The 21,486-nt window shown below is 35.4% G+C and overlaps 3 protein-coding genes across 4 annotated transcripts in view; 1 reads left to right on the forward strand and 2 right to left on the reverse strand.

Annotated features, from left to right (window-relative positions):
• LOC126373641 (brefeldin A-inhibited guanine nucleotide-exchange protein 3) overlaps window positions 1–11,894 on the reverse strand; it is a 28,965-nt gene extending 17,071 nt beyond the window's left edge. The window contains exons 1-3 of the mRNA XM_050019847.1: window positions 11,660–11,894; window positions 10,276–10,409; window positions 9,600–9,719 (exon numbers count right to left, since the gene is read on the reverse strand). Of these exons, the coding sequence (XP_049875804.1) occupies window positions 9,600–9,719; window positions 10,276–10,409; window positions 11,660–11,744 (339 nt within the window). The 5' untranslated portion in view covers window positions 11,745–11,894. The remainder of the gene's footprint in view (window positions 1–9,599; window positions 9,720–10,275; window positions 10,410–11,659) is intronic.
• A 600-nt stretch (window positions 11,895–12,494) lies between these two features.
• On the forward strand, window positions 12,495–14,338 carry LOC126373652 (NADH dehydrogenase [ubiquinone] 1 beta subcomplex subunit 5, mitochondrial). The gene is made up of 3 exons (XM_050019869.1): window positions 12,495–12,689; window positions 12,881–13,091; window positions 13,745–14,338. Exons 1-3 carry the CDS (start codon window positions 12,535–12,537, stop codon window positions 13,949–13,951), a joined length of 573 nt encoding a protein of 190 aa, XP_049875826.1. The 5' UTR covers window positions 12,495–12,534; the 3' UTR covers window positions 13,952–14,338.
• A 69-nt stretch (window positions 14,339–14,407) lies between these two features.
• LOC126373645 (uncharacterized) overlaps window positions 14,408–21,486 on the reverse strand; it is a 65,348-nt gene continuing 58,269 nt past the window's right edge. For both annotated transcript variants that reach the window (XM_050019862.1, XM_050019863.1), the window contains 6 exons: window positions 19,311–19,373; window positions 18,775–18,972; window positions 18,336–18,462; window positions 17,125–17,321; window positions 16,034–16,188; window positions 14,408–15,673 (listed from right to left, as the gene is read on the reverse strand). In XM_050019862.1, the coding sequence (XP_049875819.1) occupies window positions 15,199–15,673; window positions 16,034–16,188; window positions 17,125–17,321; window positions 18,336–18,462; window positions 18,775–18,972; window positions 19,311–19,373 (1,215 nt within the window). In that variant the 3' untranslated portion in view covers window positions 14,408–15,198. The remainder of the gene's footprint in view (window positions 15,674–16,033; window positions 16,189–17,124; window positions 17,322–18,335; window positions 18,463–18,774; window positions 18,973–19,310; window positions 19,374–21,486) is intronic.

Here is a 21,486-nt window from a genome sequence, read left to right on the forward strand (position 1 = left end):
TACAGTATGCTTGAAAAGGGAATACGAGGAGGTTTAGCTCAATGTTCGCTGCGCTATGCAAGACCTAATAATAAATATTTACCAGATTACGATGCACACAAATCATCAAGTTATTTGATATATCTAGACTGTAATAACCTTTATGGATATGCAATGACAAAAATGCTGCCTACTTCAGACTTTAGATTTTTAGATCAGAATGAAATTAATGGTTTCGATGTTTTACGTATTGAAGATGACTCTGAATTAGGTTATATTTTAGAAGTTGACTTGGCGTACCCTGATTATTTACACAATCTGCATACTGATTTACCATTCGCTGTTGAGAAATTTACTCCACCAGGCGGTAAGAGCCCTAAATTAATTGCTAGTTTATATGACAAATTTAATTATGTAATTCATTATTGCCACTTAAAAAAATGCTTACAAAATGGACTTAAATTAAAAAACATTCATCGAATTCTCTGTTTTCAGCAAAGAGATTTTTTGAAAAATTACATTGATTTAAATACTAATCTTCGTCAAATGTGTAACACGTCATTCGAAAAAGATTTTTTTAAATTAATGAATAATGCTATTTTCGGTAAAACTATTGAAAATAAGCGTAAGCAAGTCGATGTAAAATTAGTGACAAAATGGAGCGATGTAACTAATACAACAAATAAACATATTGGAGCAGAAAAACTTATTGCAAAACCAAATTTTAAAAGTTTATCTATATTCTCAGAGAATTTTGTAGCTATTCAGCTAAAACCTGAAAAGATTGAATTAGATCGACCGATATATATTGGATTTACAGTTTTAGAATATGCGAAACAACACCTGTATCAGTTTCATTATGAATACATGAAAGCAAATTATGCTAATAAAGCGCTACTTTGTTACACTGATACTGATAGTCTTTTGTATTTAATTGAGACAGAAGACTTTTATGAAGATATACGAAATAATCTATTGAAGTTTGATACTAGTAATTTTGATGAAAGAAATCCTTACGGTATACCCCGAGTTAATGCAAAAGTTCCTGGTTTATTTAAAGATGAATTAGGTGGAGATGTAATAAATGAATTTGTTGGTTTGAGAGCAAAGCTTTATTGTATAAACAGCATGGAAACGCAAATAAAAAAAGCAAAAGGTGTGACTAAATGTGTTACAAAAAAAATGGAATTTTCAGATTATACTAAATGTTTATTGCTAGATAAAAAAATGCGTTGTAAGATGAATGTCATAAGATCTATTAAGCATGTATTGTTTTCACAAGAAGTCAATAAACTAATCCTATCTCGAAATGACGACAAGAGACAAATACTTTCAAATCAGGTAAAAACATTGCCTTGGGGGCACTGTGACACAATATTTTAAAGTAATTTATATATACTGCTAACGCAATAGTCATAGGTGATATATTTATAGTACTATTAATATAAGGAGTATTTTAAATAAACAGAATTTATTAGAAAATATTGTTTTTTTTTGTTTTTTGAATTAGCTAAGGTCCTTCTGAAAGTTTTGCAAACTTCTAGTTCGTATATATAAGTAAATCACCATTTCTACACATCATAAAGCAAAATGAAGTTGGTAAAACAAGATCTATCTCTAAAAGTTGAAAATGTTGACATTTCAGAAAATCCTCAAAGGGTGAAACACAGTGCACTTTTACCCAATTCTATTCGCTGCATAATATGTGGACCTTCGAACTGTGGTAAAACTAATGTTATGCTCAGTTTATTACTACATAAAAATGGTCTTAAATTCAGAAATATTTATTTATATTCAAAGACTGCATTTCAGTCAAAGTATAGGTTTCTAAAACAAGTTATAAAAAAAATTCCACAAGTAAACTTTTTCATTTATAATAATGACGAGGAAGTTATTCACCCCACAGATGCTCTCAATAGCTCTATTATGATTTTCGATGACATAGTATGTGAAAAACAAACTAACATTAGAAACTATTTTGCTATGGGAAGGCATAAAGAATTAGACTGCTTTTATTTATCTCAAACTTATTCAAGAATACCAAAACAGTTGTTACGAGATAATGCAAATTTTATAATAATATTTAAACAAGATGATGTTAATTTAAAACACATATTTAATGAACATGTAAATACCGATATGACATGGCTTCAATTTAAAGATCTTTGTTCAAAGATATGGAAAGAGTCTCATAATTTTTTGACAATTAACAAAGATTGTTCTGTTAACAATGGAAGATATAGGAAAGGGTTTGATGTGTTCATTAATTTCAATTCATAAATTGACGCTATTAAAACTAACGTCAGTTTTGACTAATGATTTATAAATAGCAGTCGTAAATTTGGTTGTATAAAATGGATCTACATACTAAGAAACAGTTAATACAGTCTGTAGAATCAATTAAAAGTAAAATTAAGCAGATGCGAGATGAAGAATATCAAAACGATATTACAATGAATAGGATGCTAAAGCCTGTTGCAGAACCTTTAAAGCGTTTAATTGAAATGAAGTACCCTGAAAATAATTATAATGTAAAAAAACCTAATTCTATAAATGACGAAGATAGTATGAATTTAAGTTTTTCTACTACTTTTGATGATGCGCGTAACAATAGTACAGACATCGATTTGGAAGAAGAAGAGAACAAAAAAAATACTTTGGAAAAGTCGCTGAAGAAAGAGGATATTGCTAAAATTTACGGTACGATAAATATTCCATTTGGTATACGGAGCGTTAACAATCAATTTAAATTGGGTAATACAGAAGTAACCTTTTCTGCTATAGATGATCCCTTAAATAAAGATACAATATACATAAATATAGGAAATAACCATCGTTATGAATTAACACCAGGCTTAAGAGAACTTCTCTTGTGTAGGAAACCTGACACTACACTGATATCAGATAAAGATAAACTAGTATACAAAGACCTGTTAAACAGTACTAATGCACATAAGAGAGATTTTAATCCCACTGGCCAGCTTAAAGGAGACAAAGGTATAAAATATCGCGAAATAATTAAACCACTTTTTACAGAGTCGATTAATAGTAATCTAGCTAAAACTGAACATAAACACGGAGGAAATTTGCCCAAGTTAAAGCAATATACAGAAAATGCTGATTTCGTATATTGGGATGATCCTAACGAATTGATTGAGAGATTGAAGCTATTAATTGCATCAAGAGATGCTGGTAATAGTAATCACGATAATGAAATTTTATCAATTATTGAAGAGTTGAAGGAAGCTGGCTTTATAAAGGAATAAATATAGCACATTTTTTAATTATACTTCAGTAACGAAGCGCTATTTAAACATGAATGTTGACAAATTCGGACATCATATTATATGTAAAAGGAAGAAGTTTGGTAGTAGTGAATCATTATTAGAATGTGGTTTAAAACTGTCTAATGATGGGAATTTAACTGCACGAAATAAAATTATTAAAAATATTCAAATCCCTCTGGATGATGATGATTGCGCTACCAAGGAGTACGTAGATAAATCTTTTGAAAATTGCATTAAGACTCTTAAAACTCTAGATCAGTTAGTTCAACAAGCTATCTTAAGAATTCAAAATTTAGAAAACAAATCTTTAAAAAAGAAATGAGCAAAATAGATGTAATAAATGAAATACATAAAAATGCAAGAGTCAATTTTCCACGAAGGCATGTAATAATGAAAGATATTGATGATTTATGGCAAGCGGACTTAGTTGATATGCAAGCTTTTTGTAGAGAAAATCATGGGTATAACTACATTTTAGTAATTATTGACACATTTTCAAAATTTGCTTGGGCATTTCCGCTAAAACAGAAAACTAAAACTATCGTATGCAAAGTTTTAGAGGAATTACTGAATAAAGGGCGTATTCCTAAAAATTTACAAACTGATCTGGGGACGGAATTTTATAACAAAGAATTCAAAAAACTAACAAACAAATTTAAAATAAATCATTATTCCACATATTCTACGAAAAAAGCATCCATAGTGGAAAGATTCATAAGAACTCTTAAATCGAAAATGTATAAAAGATTCAGTTGTAAAGGAAACTATAAATGGATTGATGGTCTCTTAGATAATGTTATCCGAGAATATAATCAAACATATCATAGAACAATTGGTCTAAAGCCAATACAGGTAAATGAAAACAATAAAAAAAACATTTTAAAGAGATATGCCACTGCAGTATATTCAAAATCAATAAAAGATAACAAAAAATTAAACGTTGGCGACTTCGTTAGAATAAGTAAATACAAAGGAACTTTTGAAAAAGGATATACTCCTAATTGGTCGACAGAATTATTTAAAATCATTAAAGTTCAAAATACAAGTCCAGTTACTTATTTAATAGAAGATACAAGACAACAGCCTATTTTAGGAGCATTTTATCCACAAGAACTTCAGAAAACAAAACACCCTCATATTTACCTAGTTGAAAAAGTTTTGAAAAGAAATCGGAAGAAAGTTTTAGTAAAATGGTTAGGATTACCTTCAAGTGAAAACAGCTGGATTGAAAAGACTAATGTGCTGTAACTGACTCATAAATTATCACGAAAACTGTGCGTCTTAATATAATAAAATTTTATTCGAGCGTTTCAATCAGTCTTATATAGAGCATGAACCAAAGTGGTCTCCTCAATTGGTTTATTAATCATTTACCCTTTGAGCTACATTTACCTGGATATAATTATTGCGGGCCCGGTACTAAATTGCATAAAAGACTTGCACGTGGAGATAAAGGAATCAATCAATTAGACGAATATTGCAAGGAACACGATATTGCCTACGATTTATCATCTTGTTTAAGTGATCGTCATAAAGCTGATATAAAATTAATGAATATGGCAAGAAAACGTATTTCAGCTCCTGACTGTAGTCTTGGAGAAAAGATAGCTGCTCACTTAGTAAATAAAACTATGCTTACCAAAATAAACACTGGTGCTGGTTTAAATAAAAACAAAAATAAGTTGGCTATTAAAGCAAGTTCTGGTACTGGTTTAAGGAAGCATTTAAAACAAATCATTGCTCATACCAAAAAACATGTAAATAAAATGAAACCTAAGTGTAAAAAAATTGCAATAGAGTTGGCAATAGCTGCTGCTAAAGAATTGGCAGCTGATTCATCTATTAAATTACCACGTGTTATTCCTGTACCCAAAACTGGAGGCGTTCTACCACTAATACCAATTTTTGCTGGATTGTCTGCTGCTGGGAGTTTAGCCGGTGGCGCTGCAGGAATCGCTAAAGTAGTCAATGAGTTTAAAGCTGCTAAAAAGCGTTTCACCGAGTTAAAAAGACATAATGAAAAAATGGAAGCACTTTGTATAGAAAAAGGGTTACATCTTAAACCGCATAAGGATGGATTTGGAATATATGTAACAGATAGAAAAAACTAAATCGAAGGCTACCCAATCGAGCTCTTACTAATATCGATATTCTGAATCATGCAACAGACATCCCATATTTTCGAGGAGTATTTATGCGAGATACGTTGCCGAACTACGCACTTCGTAAAGAATGTGGGATCCTTAATTTAGACAGTTCAGATAATCCGGGGTCTCATTGGGTGGCCTATGTTAAGTTGGATAATTACATTGAATATTTTGATAGTTATGGTAATTTAAAACCGCCTAAAGAATTTTTAAAATATGTTGGATGTAATATTCGTTACAATTATGATAATGTACAGCGAGATCACCCTTTTAACTGTGGACATTTGTGTATAAAATTCCTTAAAGATTTCTGGCGTAGAAACAAAATCAAATAAATAAGTCTTTAAAGGAATACAACATTTAGTATGCAATCATGTCTATCACGTTAAGCATTGCTGGAAAAAAATCAAAATTGGAATCATATTTTCAACCACCCTTGAATATAGATGATAAATATGAATGTGGATTACTTTATTTTTCTGCTGTGAACTCAATACCAAATATAAACGCACATAACAATATTTTTTCTTACGGGATTGAAGGTAAACAAATAAAAATTCCTTATGGAGTGTATAGTTTATTTGATATAGTTGAATACCTTCAAAGTGAATTAAAGGATTGTGAATTAATAATAAGACCCAACAATAATACTTTAACGTGTTCTTTATTTTGTTCAGAAATTGTCAATTTTGATGCAAAGAATAGCTTAGGACATCTGCTGGGTTTCTCGAGTATTAAATTAGAAGCTAATAAATGGCATGAGTCCATCAATCCGGTTAACATTTTGCCAGTGTCCGTAATCAGGATCGAGTGTGACCTCGTGCGAGGCTCATTTACTAACGGCTTACCATCGCATATTATATACGAATTTATACCAAACGTATCTCCAGGTCATCGTTACATAGAAGTTCCCAAAAATATAATTTATTTTCCTGTTGAGAAACACAGTATTTCGTCTGTATGTTTAAATATTATCGATGAGCACAATAATTATATTGACTTCAGAGAAGAAAATATTCAACTGTGTCTTCATTTACGAAAATCAAGATGATTTTATTTAATAAAACTCCTTACAATACTTTAAGATGCATCAATGCTACGCAAAGAGTGAAAGTGCAAAGACGTATCAAATCAGCAAGAAAAATTACTAAAACCAATAAAGATTTTCTCCGTGCTCTCGGATTTAAAATATGAATATACTTCAAATAACTGATTTACCGCAATTCGACAATTCAATAGAAAGTTATGAAATCCATACTTATAATCCCTATAATAACAGTTTTAAAGAAAATGATGAAATCAGGATACCGATACATCAGCAAGACTTGTACATATTACCATCAGCCAGTTCTATTTACATTGAAGGACATGCAACCCTCATTGGAAAAGATCGGAAGCCTATTCACAAAGCAGTGAGCTTCACGAATAACTTTGCTATGTTTTTGTTCCAAGATATCAGATACGAGATGAACGGTGTTGAAATAGATCGCATTAAAAATTCTGGAATAACAACAACTATTAAATCATATGTATCGATGAATGAAGGTGAAAGTAAAGTTGCAGCTTTATGGGGGTGGAACACGACAACCGGAACTATAAGTACAACTGGTAGTTTCAGTGCTGTTTTACCGCTAAACAGAATAATGGGGTTCGCAGAAGATTATAGTAAAATAATCATGAATTGCAAACATGAACTTATACTAACTAGAAGTAATTCCAACTTAAACAGCGTAAAGTTTTCGGAAGATATTGATGACATCAAAATAGACATACAGAGAGTACAATGGCGTGTACCGCATATAAAAGTATCGGATCGCGAAAGGATATTATTACTTAAACATTTAGATAAAGATAAACCTATTCAAATAGCTTTCAGGAATTGGGATTTATATGAGTATCCTTTGTTACCTAAAACTACAAAACATTCCTGGTCTATCAAAACGGCTTCTCAACTCGAAAAGCCACGATATGTTATATTTGGGTTGCAAACTGATAGAAAAAACAATCAATCAAAAGATTGTTCTATATTTGACCATTGTAATTTAACTAACGTTACCCTTTTCTTAAATTCACAATATTATCCATACGATGCGCTTAATTTAAAATTCAATGAAAGTAAATACTGTATATTATACGACATATATACAAAATTTCGTCAGTCTTATTATAACTCTTCACTCGACCCGTTGCTCGATCTGTACAACTTTAAAACCAAGGCACCGTTATTTATTATTGATTGTTCTAGGCAGAATGAAAATTTTAAATCTGGACCTGTAGATGTCCGTTTGGAGATAGAGAGTTTGTCTGATTTTCCTGATAATACAACAGCATATTGCCTTATTATTAACGACCGACTTGTGGAATATAAACCTTTGAGTAATATAGTGCGCAAGTTATCATGAACGCTATTGTAGATGTTCAAGGTTTTAAAACTGACGCAAACGAGTTTATACTAAAAGAGATAGCGATTGTCTGTAAAAATCAAACTCATGTTCTTTTAATAAGACCGCCATACCCATTTTATGACTTAACTAACACTGAAAGAAAGCAAGTATCTTGGATAGAAAGGAATAGAGGAATATATTGGCGAGAAGGTTACATTCCATATTCAAGCTATAAGAGCTATATTTATGAGTTTCTTAAAGAAAAAACTATTTTCACTAAAGGTAATGAAAAACAGATATGGATTCAACAAATATTTCAAAACAAACATGTGTATAATTTAGAAGATAAAGGTTGTCCTAATCTATTAAATTTGTATGATAAGTATAAATGTTGTGAAGATGTACTTTCTTGTATTTATCATCCTAGAATATGTGCATTAAAAAATGTAATTTGTCTAAAGAAATGGTGTAAAGAAAATAAACTTTTTATATAAAACTGTTTTTTGTATTTTTATGTTTTTCTATCCATCCGATATCTGTGAATAACATTCAAATGAATATATCTTCGTTACTCTGTTACTTCATTCATTATAATAGAGAAAACACTACAAAGACGACATCCCATTAATTAAAAGATGACTTTAAATATTGGAGATTTGGTTGAAATATCAATTATGGAGTGGTGTATCTTTGGATGGACTGTCGAGATCATAGGGTTTGAACAATATGAAGGATTTTTATTACTTAATAGTAATAATAATAAAAATACATTCAAGAAAAATTGGAAAAGACCTGGTACTAAATTACTATGTCAAGTACTCCGAATAGATAGAAAGTTCGTTGATCTAATAGAGAATGATTCATCACGATCAGACTAGCCTACGATCAGCGTTCGTTTATCCCGCATCTGATCAGAGAAAAAGCTATTTGTTATCAGGTTCTGTTCAATAGCAGTTTTAATTAAACTGCTCATTCAAAGCATAGTTTTACGAATAAATCGATAAGAAAAGCTGGTTGCTTAGTATCTTTTAGAATATTGAATTAAGTTATGGCAACACTGAGTTGCTTTTGTTTGGTCTGTCAGCGGTTCGGTTGGGCGGCAAGTCGAGGGATTTTCTGATGTATTGTTACATTACGTTTGTAGAGTGATTGTGGAGTATACTCATAATTAGAATAGACGAAGATAACTCTTTTGAATAGAAGATTGTGGATATACTATTAATTCAAATGGTAAAATTGGGGGTTCTGGATCTTTTCTGATCCAGAATCCCCAATTTTACACTACTTACGATAACGTCAGTGTGTAGTGTCTTTGTAAAACGAGGTGTTTTGTTTTGTGCTTGTTACCACATCATCGAACGACAGAAGCTAGACCGGTGCAACTTTTGATGCGTTTTCGTAGCAAATTCATTTCGTAGGTATACGAACTTTTTTCAAAGACAACCAGCTTGCAATCAGTGAATGAAGAATGTTGGAGGTTGGCATTGTTCTTGCGTACTTATATACATGTAGGTACCTATTACGCGTTTTTTTTTCTACGTATGATACGTGTAAAAACGTATGACTGGCCTTAGACGATAAGCATCTGGTGTGGTCGTTGGTCGTGTAGTAATTATCGGGGAACCATAGTGTCTGCTGCCGCGAACTGATTGACCATCTTGGTGACTAGACTTGTATAAGGGGAAGTTATTTGATACCTATCAGATCGATATTATCGAATAGGTTAACTAGGTATTATAAAATAAGGCAGAATTAATCTAACACATCTATACGCTGATGTGGACTCGAAAAAACGAAATAACCTGTGTATCCGGCAAATGGTTCATGACAGAAGCAGTAGCGCAGAGAAGTTGGGAAGGGGTCCATAACGAATCGTCCTCTGGTTCGAGTCCTCGGTGAAATCTGTCGTCGCGAAGGATTTTCTGTAAAACAATCGTAACCGTTGCAGTAGGTAGGTACTCCAATCCTTTTTAACTTTTTAAGTCTTGATAGTTAGGTAAAATATTGTTGAGTTGATGCTGTTCAGTGAGTGATAGACGATTTATATGAGTTTAGCTTTTAGGGTTTAGTAGTCACTAATGGGGACATCTTTTAATTTCGCCATGTCTGTCCGTCTGACTGTCCTTCTGTCTGTCACTTAGCTCAAAGACTATTATTTACTACTGGGGTACTGGAAAACTGTGATTTGGCTTATACCAACATATATTCGATATAATACCATATTAATCACGCCGAAAAAGCAGTAAGCGGGTAGGCCGAAAATTGCTGCTTTAGCAATAAGGCCGCTTTTTGTCCGTTTGTTTAATTTGTATTCCTGTGTATATTAAGTATCTACTTTTGTATTCAGTATTGTACCTACCTACTTATAAATAGTTTTCTATTTTAGCTGTAAAGAGGTAGATTATTTTTCTCGTCTGTAGGATGGTGTTGGCTGTCATTGTTAATTTATGAGTTGAGTTTTTATAACACGTGGCTTACGTGGAAGCCCTGTAGCGCGAAGGCGACGAGCCGCGGCCGCTTGGTTTCGAGCGCGATCTGCAGGGGCAGCAGGCACGCGCGCCGCAGCTCGTACGACGCTCGCCGCGCGCTGCTCTCTTGTAGGCACAGCACCTCTGCCAAGCATAAACATTTAGTTCTTGTAAATAAATAAATAAAATTATGTTAGTATAATCCATCCATCCGCCCGTCGTGGTCATTCGTGTGTTCGTGTCCGACTGTTCGTTGCAATGGATGTACCTACCTTTGACTACGCTGATTGGGATATAGTCGTGAGTGTATGTTGTTATGTGTTATAATAATCCGTCCGTCTATTTAAATAAACACCTTACGAGTGTAGACATAAGGTCATTTTGCTACTTGGCTAGGACCTCGGATCTGGTCGTGTACCTAATAAAGGAGTGTCCCCTGAGTGACCTATTAGATCCGGCTTACTATAAACACCCGCTGGTGCAAGCGTGTTCTAGAATGGAGACCGCGTCTAGGGAAACGCAGTGTGGGTTCACCCCTGGCAAGATAGCGGGATGACTTGCAGAAGGCTGGAAGCGTCTGGATACGTAACGCTGAGGTTAGGGCTTTGTGGCGCGCCTTGAGACAGGCCTACGTCCAGCAGTAGATTGCAATGGGCTGATGATGATGATCATGGCTATAGACATTATTCTACTTAGATATGCTGATTGTTTAGTGCGAACTCTTTCACCACGGCAGGCAACAAGTTAAATTGTAAACGACAAGTAACTATTCTCTTTAACTCTATTCAGAGTTATTACAGCCTCACTAATTCCTCCAATACGAATCACACATGGGTCATTTATGATATTTATGTTACCGAAAGGAGTACGGAAATGGAGATAGGAAAGGTAGGTATGTTACTTACGTTTACCTTAGGAATAAAATAAGTGAGTCCTCAGCCCTCACTTATCTAAGTAAAGTGTCGACCGACCTTACGCCTGCTGGAGTAATAACTATCTTAGACGCAGTGGGATTGGTACCACCGAATCAATTCATCTCTTATCTCTTCCTGAATATACTAATCACAAAAAAGATTGTTAGTGGGAATCGCACTTAAAAGTAAAATTAGTAATCGCATATTCCCTTATTGTAAGGAAACCTACATCATATTATCTAAGTCATTGGGTAGCTGGATTACTTAGGTACTAGATACTGTGGTAGCTACCTACTACCTACCATTCAATGGATATAATAGGTACCCTATACCTACCTATTCGCGGCGCACTGCACAAACTCTATGCAATGAATGCATATATTTGCTATACCTACGTTTTAGGAAAGGTCAAATGTAGTATTGAGTATTTACTTAGGTATTATGGATGAACAATGTGAAATAGCAGTAATACCTACATACCCAAAGCATCTTGACAAGATTTCCTCAACGCAGTCAATTTGGGTCCGGTGGCCTCTTTGAAAATATCTTGTAATAACTCTTCCATTTCAACCAATATCTTCAAACATCTGATTGAGTAGATATATGACTATATTTGAGTTCAGATAAATTAACACTTTTATAGACAAAAGGCAACAAATACACGAGAATATATGATTTATTTTTGATTAAACTGCGTATCTAGAATACAAATTATATTTTTTGTGTGGGTGTACGTTCACTTTAGTTATCAGTTGACGTAGGCAACGAGCATGCTCAGTCGGGGAAATCAATAATTCGGTGCAACGTACATCGCCATAGTTCTTTTGTGCGGAGGCAACAGGTGGTTCACAATATCACAAAACTAAACATTATTGAATTATGTTGATAAGCCTAGTACAACAATAGTAAAATCGCGAGCATTTCGTGTGGAAGCAAAAATGTAAAAACTGTGTGGTGATGAAATATTAATATACTTTTGTAAGTTACAGTATTTTGTAAATCTTACCAATAAATTATCTTACAAGTTTTGTTTGTCGAAGAATTTAAGCTTTTCACGTAATAAATACGTACATGAATATAATCATTAAAATACATCATTGGAATTTGTTGTGTACGTTTTGATTGGTTTGACATTATTTTACAAATTGCGCGCGCTGGATGAAGTTCCGGAAGTCTCCATGACATATAGTGAGGCGCCATAGACAGTATATTTTTAACTGCATTGTCGGTAATAATACCGGTTTTTTTTAATATGAAAAAGTGGTGGTGTGGCTTCTGGTATGGTGTCTAGTCTATTATATTTTCTTGTAGCAACATTGTTGCAGAAGTTGTCAATCAGTCAGTCCAAAATAAAAATGGTTTCTTGGAGTGCTTTAGGTCGATCTGTTGGCATAAATCTGTTAAAAAATAATGTAAAAACACCAGTAAATATTCAAAATGCTCTATTTTCTACAAGCAAAGTCCCATTTGGCGGTCATGGCCATAGGACTATGGCTTTGCAGCCATCCAGGTACGAAGGTGTCGATAGTGATTATCTAATCAGTTTTTTTGGTGTAGCTGCTATATTATTTTGAAAAAGCATGTTTATTTGATCCGTACTGGCATTTTTAGCTTAATAAAATCTGGTCTTGAGCCAAGAGTTGTTATTGTTTGTATCTCATATTCTAACCTAACCTTAACCACTATTTTGATGTTTTTCAGATGGCAATGGCACAAATTCAAGGATATGTTACATTACTACGTAATGGTTGGCCTGATACCTGTTACCGCCATCGTATTTTATGCTAACGTGTTCATTGGTCCAGCTCAGCTGGCTCCTATCCCCGAGGGGTACAATCCGAAGCACTGGGAGTACCATCGCCACCCTATTACAAGATTTATCGCTCGTTACATACATAACAACCCTCAGCAGGTATTGTGAACCATATTTACTTAGTTTAGCTCATAATAAGTGGAATTGTGTGGCCTCTGCCTACCCCAAGGGGAAGTACGGGAACTTATGTATGTATGTACATCTAGTTTAGCTCATGTAACATGTATCATGCATAGTAGTATTCTATTCACCCCAGTTGTTTTTTCAAGAATGCTTTATTTCAAAATTATTAGATTTTTGTATTCTGGTTTTGACAATCTTACCTGCTGGCCAGAGTCATTCTTATTTATGGTTGTAATTGATGTTCATAAAGATTGACGAAATCTCAGTTATAACTTAGAATTAAAAAGGGAGTCTAATAAGGCCACATCAAAGCAATACTGCTATTTGATATTTGGACATATAAAAGTAAGTGCATGATTATTTTTATATAATATAGGGGGCATATGGCAAACAGATCGCCTGATGGTAAGCAATTACTGTCGTTCATAGCACCATCATCAGCAGCACCAGGGCGAGTCACAAATGTGCGTTGCCGGCCTTTTAGATGGGAATACACTCTTTTTCAACAAATGTCAAATAGCATAATTAGTTTATAGGTGAATTGCTTCTAATATGCCTTTTTAACCCTCCAGTTCTTGTCTTATAAGAAGTCTACAAGAAATGTAAATAAGATAATATTTATTTTTCAGGACTACGAAAAATTCTTGCACTTCTTGGATGAGGAAAACCAGAAGGCCAAGCTGCGTGAATTAGAGAAGAAGATTCTTAAGAAGATGTCTGAGAGGCTGGACTACCAGGCGTACTACTACCGGCCACTGGTCAACAAATACCTCCGCATCAACAAGAAGACAGGAGAGGAATTGTATGACCGTATCGGTGACAACTACAAGGAATAAACATAGAACCGATAGTATGTATTTAGAAAATCAAGTGAATTGTTATTTATATTGCAATCTGTAGATACCAAAATAAAATAACTGATTGTTGCAACAATCTTTATTTACCGAACAATGATTTAACTAAGAAGTACTTATTTACTCAACAGAAAACTCAGAAATAAGAATTGATTTAATTTAATGCAAAATATATGTTGCTGAACAAGATTGGATCATAAGATATGTCTTACTATTGTTGAGTGTGTAATTGCTTCTTATACCATGATTTGTAAAAGAGATACCATCAATAGCTTTTTAGTTAGGATTTTTGACTTTTATTTAGTTCCATTTTAATAATGTTGTATGTAGTGTTTTGGGAAACAATAAAGTAAACTGAAACTGCTGTTATATGGTAACATTGTTATTTATTTTATGGGAAACTTCTAACGATTGACAATAAATTCCGACTTGTGGAACCCTTACAAAATTAATGTCAACACTTATCTAGCATACGCTACTCGCGACCTGATATGGTTCTACGTTAACATTTACAATGGGTTAAAATATATTTGGTTAGCTATGGTTCACATGCATTGTCTTGGTTTATTATGGAAAAGGAAATCTTATGTCAATATTAGTTATTGAAGCTTGAAAATAGTTGAGGCTTCATGATCTATATTCGCGTATTTACTGAAACGACAACCGGAAACTTATTGACTTTGAACTCTTAAAATTATGAAAATATTTGCAGTTTGTACACAATTGTTTATGAAAATAATTCTTAGACATAATGTAAGCTTTGCCTAAAACAAACTACGAACTAAGTACGACAAATTAGTACCTTAAATAAATTCTTTGGCGGTGCTGGAATGCACGAAGCTCTTAACTACACTGTTACGTAAGTAATACAAAACGATATGATTTCATTATCCCATTCTTTCAGTCTTCGCGGTTTGTAGAGTTCCAACTATGACCCAACAACTATGAATTTAGATTGCTTCTCATAATAACAATGTTTTAAACTATATACATTCCTAGTTACATAACAATTTGAGGAAGTTGCAGCTAAACAAGTCAACAAAACCAAAAAAAGTAATGACAAACACATACCAATCAAAATTACAAAGGAATTGAGAAAATGTTAATGTATGGACTGACTACAATAGACTCGTTTACATTCTATTAAAATTGTCAATAATAACAAATTTCGAATCTAATATCTAAAGACGGCTACGAGTTCCTACAATGTAAAAATTTAAACGGTATAATTATTTATTCTTCTCTTTTTCCTTCTCAGCCTGCGCCGCGAGCTTCGCCTCCTTTTTGGCCTTCTTCTTCTCTTCCTTCGCGAGCAGTTTGGCTTGTCTCTCCTCCTCCTTGGCTAGCAGCTTGGCTTGCCGCTCCTCCTCTTTGGCCTGAAGCTTGGCTTCTTTCTTTGCCTCCTTCTCGGCTTTGAGCCTCAATTTCTCTTCCTTCTTCCTCTCGGCAATCTCGTTCTTTCTGTTGTCACTGCTCTCCTCCTTCTTACTTTTATCTTCTTGTTTTGTGTTTTCATCATCTTTTTTCTTCTTGTCGTCTTTCTTGGGTTTCGCTTTGGGGTTTTCCTTTTTCCGTTCAGTCTCTTTGCTTTGATCTCTGGATTTGGGAGGGTCATCCTTGTTTGAGGGTTTCAAAGGTCGGAAGAAGTGCTGCGATTTCTTTTGCGGCGAGGTTTCTAGCTGCGTCACTATTTTTTGGGCACATCTGCAAAAAAAAGATATGGCATTAGGCAATTGTAATTACAATAAATTCAATAAAATGCAAAAACTCTTTATATCACTTAACACAAAACAGGCAGTTACAAATAGAAGAAAACTATGTGCAAATGGCACCCTTAATGCTAAATATCTATTTATTCCAGGCGACCTTAAATTCTTACTATCACTATCGATAATCTTTCTCGATCGAAATAGTGCAAACTATAACTAAACCAAAGCAACCAAACCATTTATCAACCAAAGCATTATACTCCATACACCGCTCCGGTTCATTGAGGGGGTCAGTCCCTGTCCAGCAGTCAGACGTATACGCGTCGTACTTGTTAATGAGGAAACAATATTCTACCTTATCCTAGTAGAGGTGGAGGCAGCGGCGGCGCTCTCGCGGCGTCCCTCCCGGAACTCTCTCTGGAACTCCCGGATGGGAGGCAGGCGGCCTGAGGGCTCGCCCGACGGAGGCCCGCCCGTGTAGCTGTGTACTTGGTACTCTTGCAGGCGAGCCTACGGGAGTGAAGTTAGTTAAAGTAGGTACTTCTTTTGGTTGTATTGGAAATGTCCTTAGAAAAAGTTGAGTACGATCTGCTCTGAGCAGGCGTGCGTGTATGAAACGATTGATAAATTTGGAGGAAGCAAGACAAGTATGTTAGGATCGAAGCAAATGTAATTCCATAGTCTGCTTACCCCGGTGGGAAATAGGCGTGAGTTTATATGTTTTTATATTGTTTAAACTTAAGTTTCATATGTTTTTTATTATACTGTTTATTAAATATAAACAGTTTCACGGCGCATTGGCGCTTCTGCACTGTAAAGTCGCGAAATGTAAATAAATAAATAAATATGTACGTATTATGTTGTTGGTTAATGGCAATTGGCTCCCCGCTTATTATATGGGGACTTAAACATAGCTGGCGAGGAGAGGGTGTAGGACAAGAAGACCTCTGTCTACCAGGATACAGGCGTGAATCTATTTTATGTCGTGTTGTGTTCATGTGCATAAGCGTCAGATGTCCGTCAGTTGGTCGCGCGCCGTCAAATTGCTGTTAGGAAACTCATTTTCTGTGTGATATACCTAACATTCAGTACCAACACACACGCATGCACGATCATATACGTACTGGTAACTGGACAAAGTCATCAGAACTTGGTTAGTACTAAAGTCTTAACATTTATATGAAGAACTATTATACATTGACAGGTTAGTAGCTGAACATTTGACTTTTATGACATTTTCGGAGCGGTATTCACGATGATATGTATTTAAATTAAATGTATTTTCGTATTTACTCTATGGCTCTGTCTACCCTATTGGGTATTAGAAGCGTTAGTTAACGTATGTAAATACCTGTGTTTCATTTAAGTACTACGAGTCCAGTAGAGTCGAATACCCGAAGTATTTTTATCTGTTGCATGTCGTTTAAGAATAAATAATTTGATCACCTTCATGCTATGATGCTGCGAGCGTCGCAGTGCGTTAGAGGCGGGCTGGCGCGCGCGGGGCGGCGCGGACGCCGTGGCCCGCGGCACCGCGCCCAGGCACGCGCCGCCGCACTTAGCGCCGCCACACAGCTTCGTGGAGCACGGGGTGCTCACATTGCTCACGTTGCCGCCGCTGTTTGACGACACGGAAGACACTCCTGTGGTATTCAGAATAAATTCTATGACTTTCAGTAGGTAACCACCACTACGTTGGTCGGTGCCGCGTGGGTACTTAGTTCATCTTGTGAAGGTTGTACCACTCACTACCCCAATTGGGATATAGTCGTGAGCTTATATTATGTTTTGTCATGCAATAAAAATACCTATGTGTTGTATTGATGCGATAGTTGGAGAGATGTTGGTTACCAAATTGAGTTACTTGGGCTGCTAATCCTATGTTGAGTAGGGTAAGTGCAATTATCGTATCCGCTGTTTGATTAAACCAATCTACCCTGTCTACTGTAATAAGGATATATACTTTTCCTACAAATATCTTTACAAACGAGCACCAGGGGATAGGAACATTTCACAATCTACAGATTTGAAAATATTTAGGTACCTACCTACTCACCATTCAATGGAAATTAGTTTGATGAAAATAGGCCTATGTTTTGCGCGTCTGCCACTTTCTCTACTGGGACATTACCTTGTCAACAATTTGTCCGACACATCCGGCCACGATAATATAGTCATTGTTCTTATTTCAATTACTCGTGGGTAGGTATCATCGTAATGTACTTTCCTGTTCGTAATACGGATAATATAAGCTATTGTCTTTAAATAGATATTTTACCTATGTCACGATTCTACTTAGCAATCTATGTGTGTCGGAGGTCCGTTGTCCTGTATGATATGTGTAGGTTACTTGACTCCTCTTTCTTTTTGCTACGCGGTAGTAGGCACCTATCTAACAGTATTAGGTATTTCGCTACGATACAGTGTTGTGGGTCTTGGTAGTTGGAATTATTGGAAATTAGGGTGTTTAAGCCTAAAATGTCGACTGCCTACTCCCAATTCATCTGAGAAGCAATATTTCAGTTTGACATTTGCGCATTCAAAAGTACGCAATGGCAACAAATGCCAAGTAGCAATATTGCTCTTTTAGACGATTTGCTTCAATGTGGCAGTTTTGATTTTTAAATTACGGAGGCTGTTGAGTCATTAGTCATTACCAGAGAGAGAGGACTCGCCGCTGGTGACGGAGTAGAGGCTGGCGGAGGCGGGCACGGAGCGCGCCCCCACGGAGTAGCTGGAAACCGAGCCCGGCACGCCCCATCCCTTGCCGCTGCTGGTTGACACCTGAAACGTTACCATAAAACATTTTATTAAGCATTTGCCGTACTCAGGCTCTCAGGCTAGGCTCACGCTACTATAGCTCGAACTTAGGAAGACATCAGTTGATGTGGGAATGAGAGAAATCTCTCTAAACGAAGTAAGAGGTATTTATTCCTGTTAAGTTATGCCAATTCTTACTGGTTAAGAGCCGCGGCGGCAGCAGGCTCTGGCTTGCCATGGATCGTCTAAACGAAGCACCACCTTACAGGAGTCAGTCACGTCGACACAATAGGTGCTTCTATAGCATCTAGAATGTAAACAGGGAAGTAACCGTACCTGCCAGCTTTTGCTGGTGACTAGCCTTGGTGCCTGTCGCAGGCGCAGGATCTTGGCGCGGCAGATGACGCACCGCAGCGGCAGCAGGCGCTGACTGACCGCCATTTGAATAGTCTTCACGAAACAACGCCGGCACACCACGCGGTGCCCGCACGGCGACGTCTGCATCGTCGCTTTTGCGTTCACGCATATTACACACTGTAATTGGGAAAAGGTTAGAGTAATTAAGGGTTTATTGAAGCGCCGCGCAAGTAGCTATTTACAAATTGCCGGCCTAATTCTAAACTTTACTACTGAAGTCCAGTATCGAAGCCAGGGGTGGTTGGTCACTAACATAAGCTTGCGACTATGTCTCAATTGAGGTACGTCCAAGTCCATCCCAAGCTTTCTGTTAGACCAACGTGATAGGTGGTGAGCCGTATCGCCGTCTATAATCTAATGGATGGTAGGTTACTAAGATATGCAAGTAATTCTTGCCTTTTTAAAATACTAAGGTGTATAAATTCTTTCTTTTAATAATATTAATTGAGACTTACTTCTTCCTCTGGCGAAGTGGCTAGTTCGGGCTCGTTTTCTTCTAGTTTATTGAGCAGTTTGTCCTGGAACAAGAAAGACAATATCTACATGAAGACAAAGAATAAAATGTTCTAGGTGGTACAAAAATGCCTATATGCACGGTGAAGATCATTTTGACGTCCCCACCGGGATTCGAACCCTGGACATCCGAATCCTGAGCCCAACGCTCAGCCACTGGACCATGAAGGCCGATGTGAAGTTAATTATCATTAATCAAATCAAATATACTTTATTGCACAGAACTTCAACAATCAGACAGAACACATGAATACAGTACAATTAATTAATTATTAATGTGATATGATACTTCTTTTATCGTGTGGGTTGTGAGGTGGAATACCAATCTCATCAATCCTGGTGTCAGGGTTACTATTGAGCCACCAAAGGCCCCTGACATGGCTCCTGTAACGATTACTTATCACTTACTTACTGATAAGTATGTAGTAATCGGGACCAACGGCTTAACGTGTCTTCCGAAACATAGTGATACTAACAATTGATCTATGCTATTAATTATATTATCTATTTGATTGTTAAATAGATAATTATGTAAGTAAATTGTAAATAAGAATACATTTCCTGTTCAATATTACGTAGTTACCGGACCAAAACAATATTAGTATTATATCACATTGGAATTGATGTTAATGGATTCATTAATTACGGATTATTCATAACTCTTATAACTACCTATTTCGTTAGTAGTGTCTGAGAAGATGCAGAGCCATGAAGTGGATTGTGGATTTGGGATTGTCTATGTTTCAACACGTAATTACTTTTATAGGTAAGTGTATCATTATTAAGTTCATAACTTAGTATTACGCTCTCCAGTCAAGTAGTTAATGCCATCTGCAAAAAAAAGCATCACGCTCATATCCCCGGAGGGGAGGGAGAGCCAGATAATTTTAAATTATTAAGTACATAAAGTTTAGGTACCTGTTTTAAAGAAAACACAGAATCAAACAACAAATTCCCATAATCCCTTTTTCAACGTAACTTATTGTAGTTTTAATTCGCATTAAAAAGGCCACATTGAAGCAATTCATTTAAAATAAAAAAGCGATATCGTTGCGCATTTACTTTTATATGCGCAAATGTCAAATTGCAATGTTACTTTTACACGTATTCCTTCCATGTGGCCTTTTAGACTCTCTGAATATCAACCTCCTTCATTTTAACTTCTGATCTAGCTTCACAAGGGTGCGTCTGCTTCGTTACCGTATCGTTACCGGTGTAATTAATATGGATTTTCTCCCCGTCTGGAGCCCTCTGTTTTAATTACCGTAAGAATTATTATTCAGAGGCTGCCTCTTCGCTCGTTTGAGCTACTTAAATGGTATCAATGGCCTTCATAGACTGGGTATATTCGTTTATGGACTCGGGAAATGCACATACAGAGTTAGAATACATAGATAGTGAATGAAGACTGTAGGTAATGTGTGGTAGAGTAAACCCTTTTGTAACGATTGAACCTCTTACAGTAAATTCTTTTATTAAAAAAAAAGAAATTAAAAAAAAGAAATATAATGTGATAAAATATTTTAACTATGACACTGTTAATGGAATGGTGATTAAAATAGTTCTTTATTTTTGGAACTTTACTTGCTGATAGAGCACATACTCTATCAATACTATTTTAAGCACTATTCCATTAATAACAGTGTCATAGTTAAAAATATTTTATCACATATTATGATAAAAATAATAAAGATGGACATAATATGATTTTAATAACTATTATCAAACCTTATTTCAGTAAGGTTACATTGGTATAATATTATATCGCTCGTATGGCTCACACGTACGTAACTATATTTTCACCTTCGGCCATGAATGTCTCCTCTTCTACCGTGTAAAGTTCTATTATTTAAGAAGACCCTCCTCCTTCCTCGAAAACGATTCGTTCCTTCGAATACGATTACAAGATATGAAATTGACTTAATTTCGGGATTGGTTCTACTATTAAGATATTTTATTTCTTTGCTTTCATTAGCACAGTTACGACGTCGTGTTTTGTTTTAACTATCTACTTACACGATCAACATAATTTACATAAAATTATCGCTATGGGATGGGTCTCTACTCTACCCATTATTCAGTTGCATTTTGACTCGACTTGTGATTCTTCACAAGTTG

This window comes from Pectinophora gossypiella, chromosome 16, assembly GCF_024362695.1.
Source record: "Pectinophora gossypiella chromosome 16, ilPecGoss1.1, whole genome shotgun sequence".
Classification (NCBI taxonomy): domain Eukaryota; kingdom Metazoa; phylum Arthropoda; class Insecta; order Lepidoptera; family Gelechiidae; genus Pectinophora; species Pectinophora gossypiella.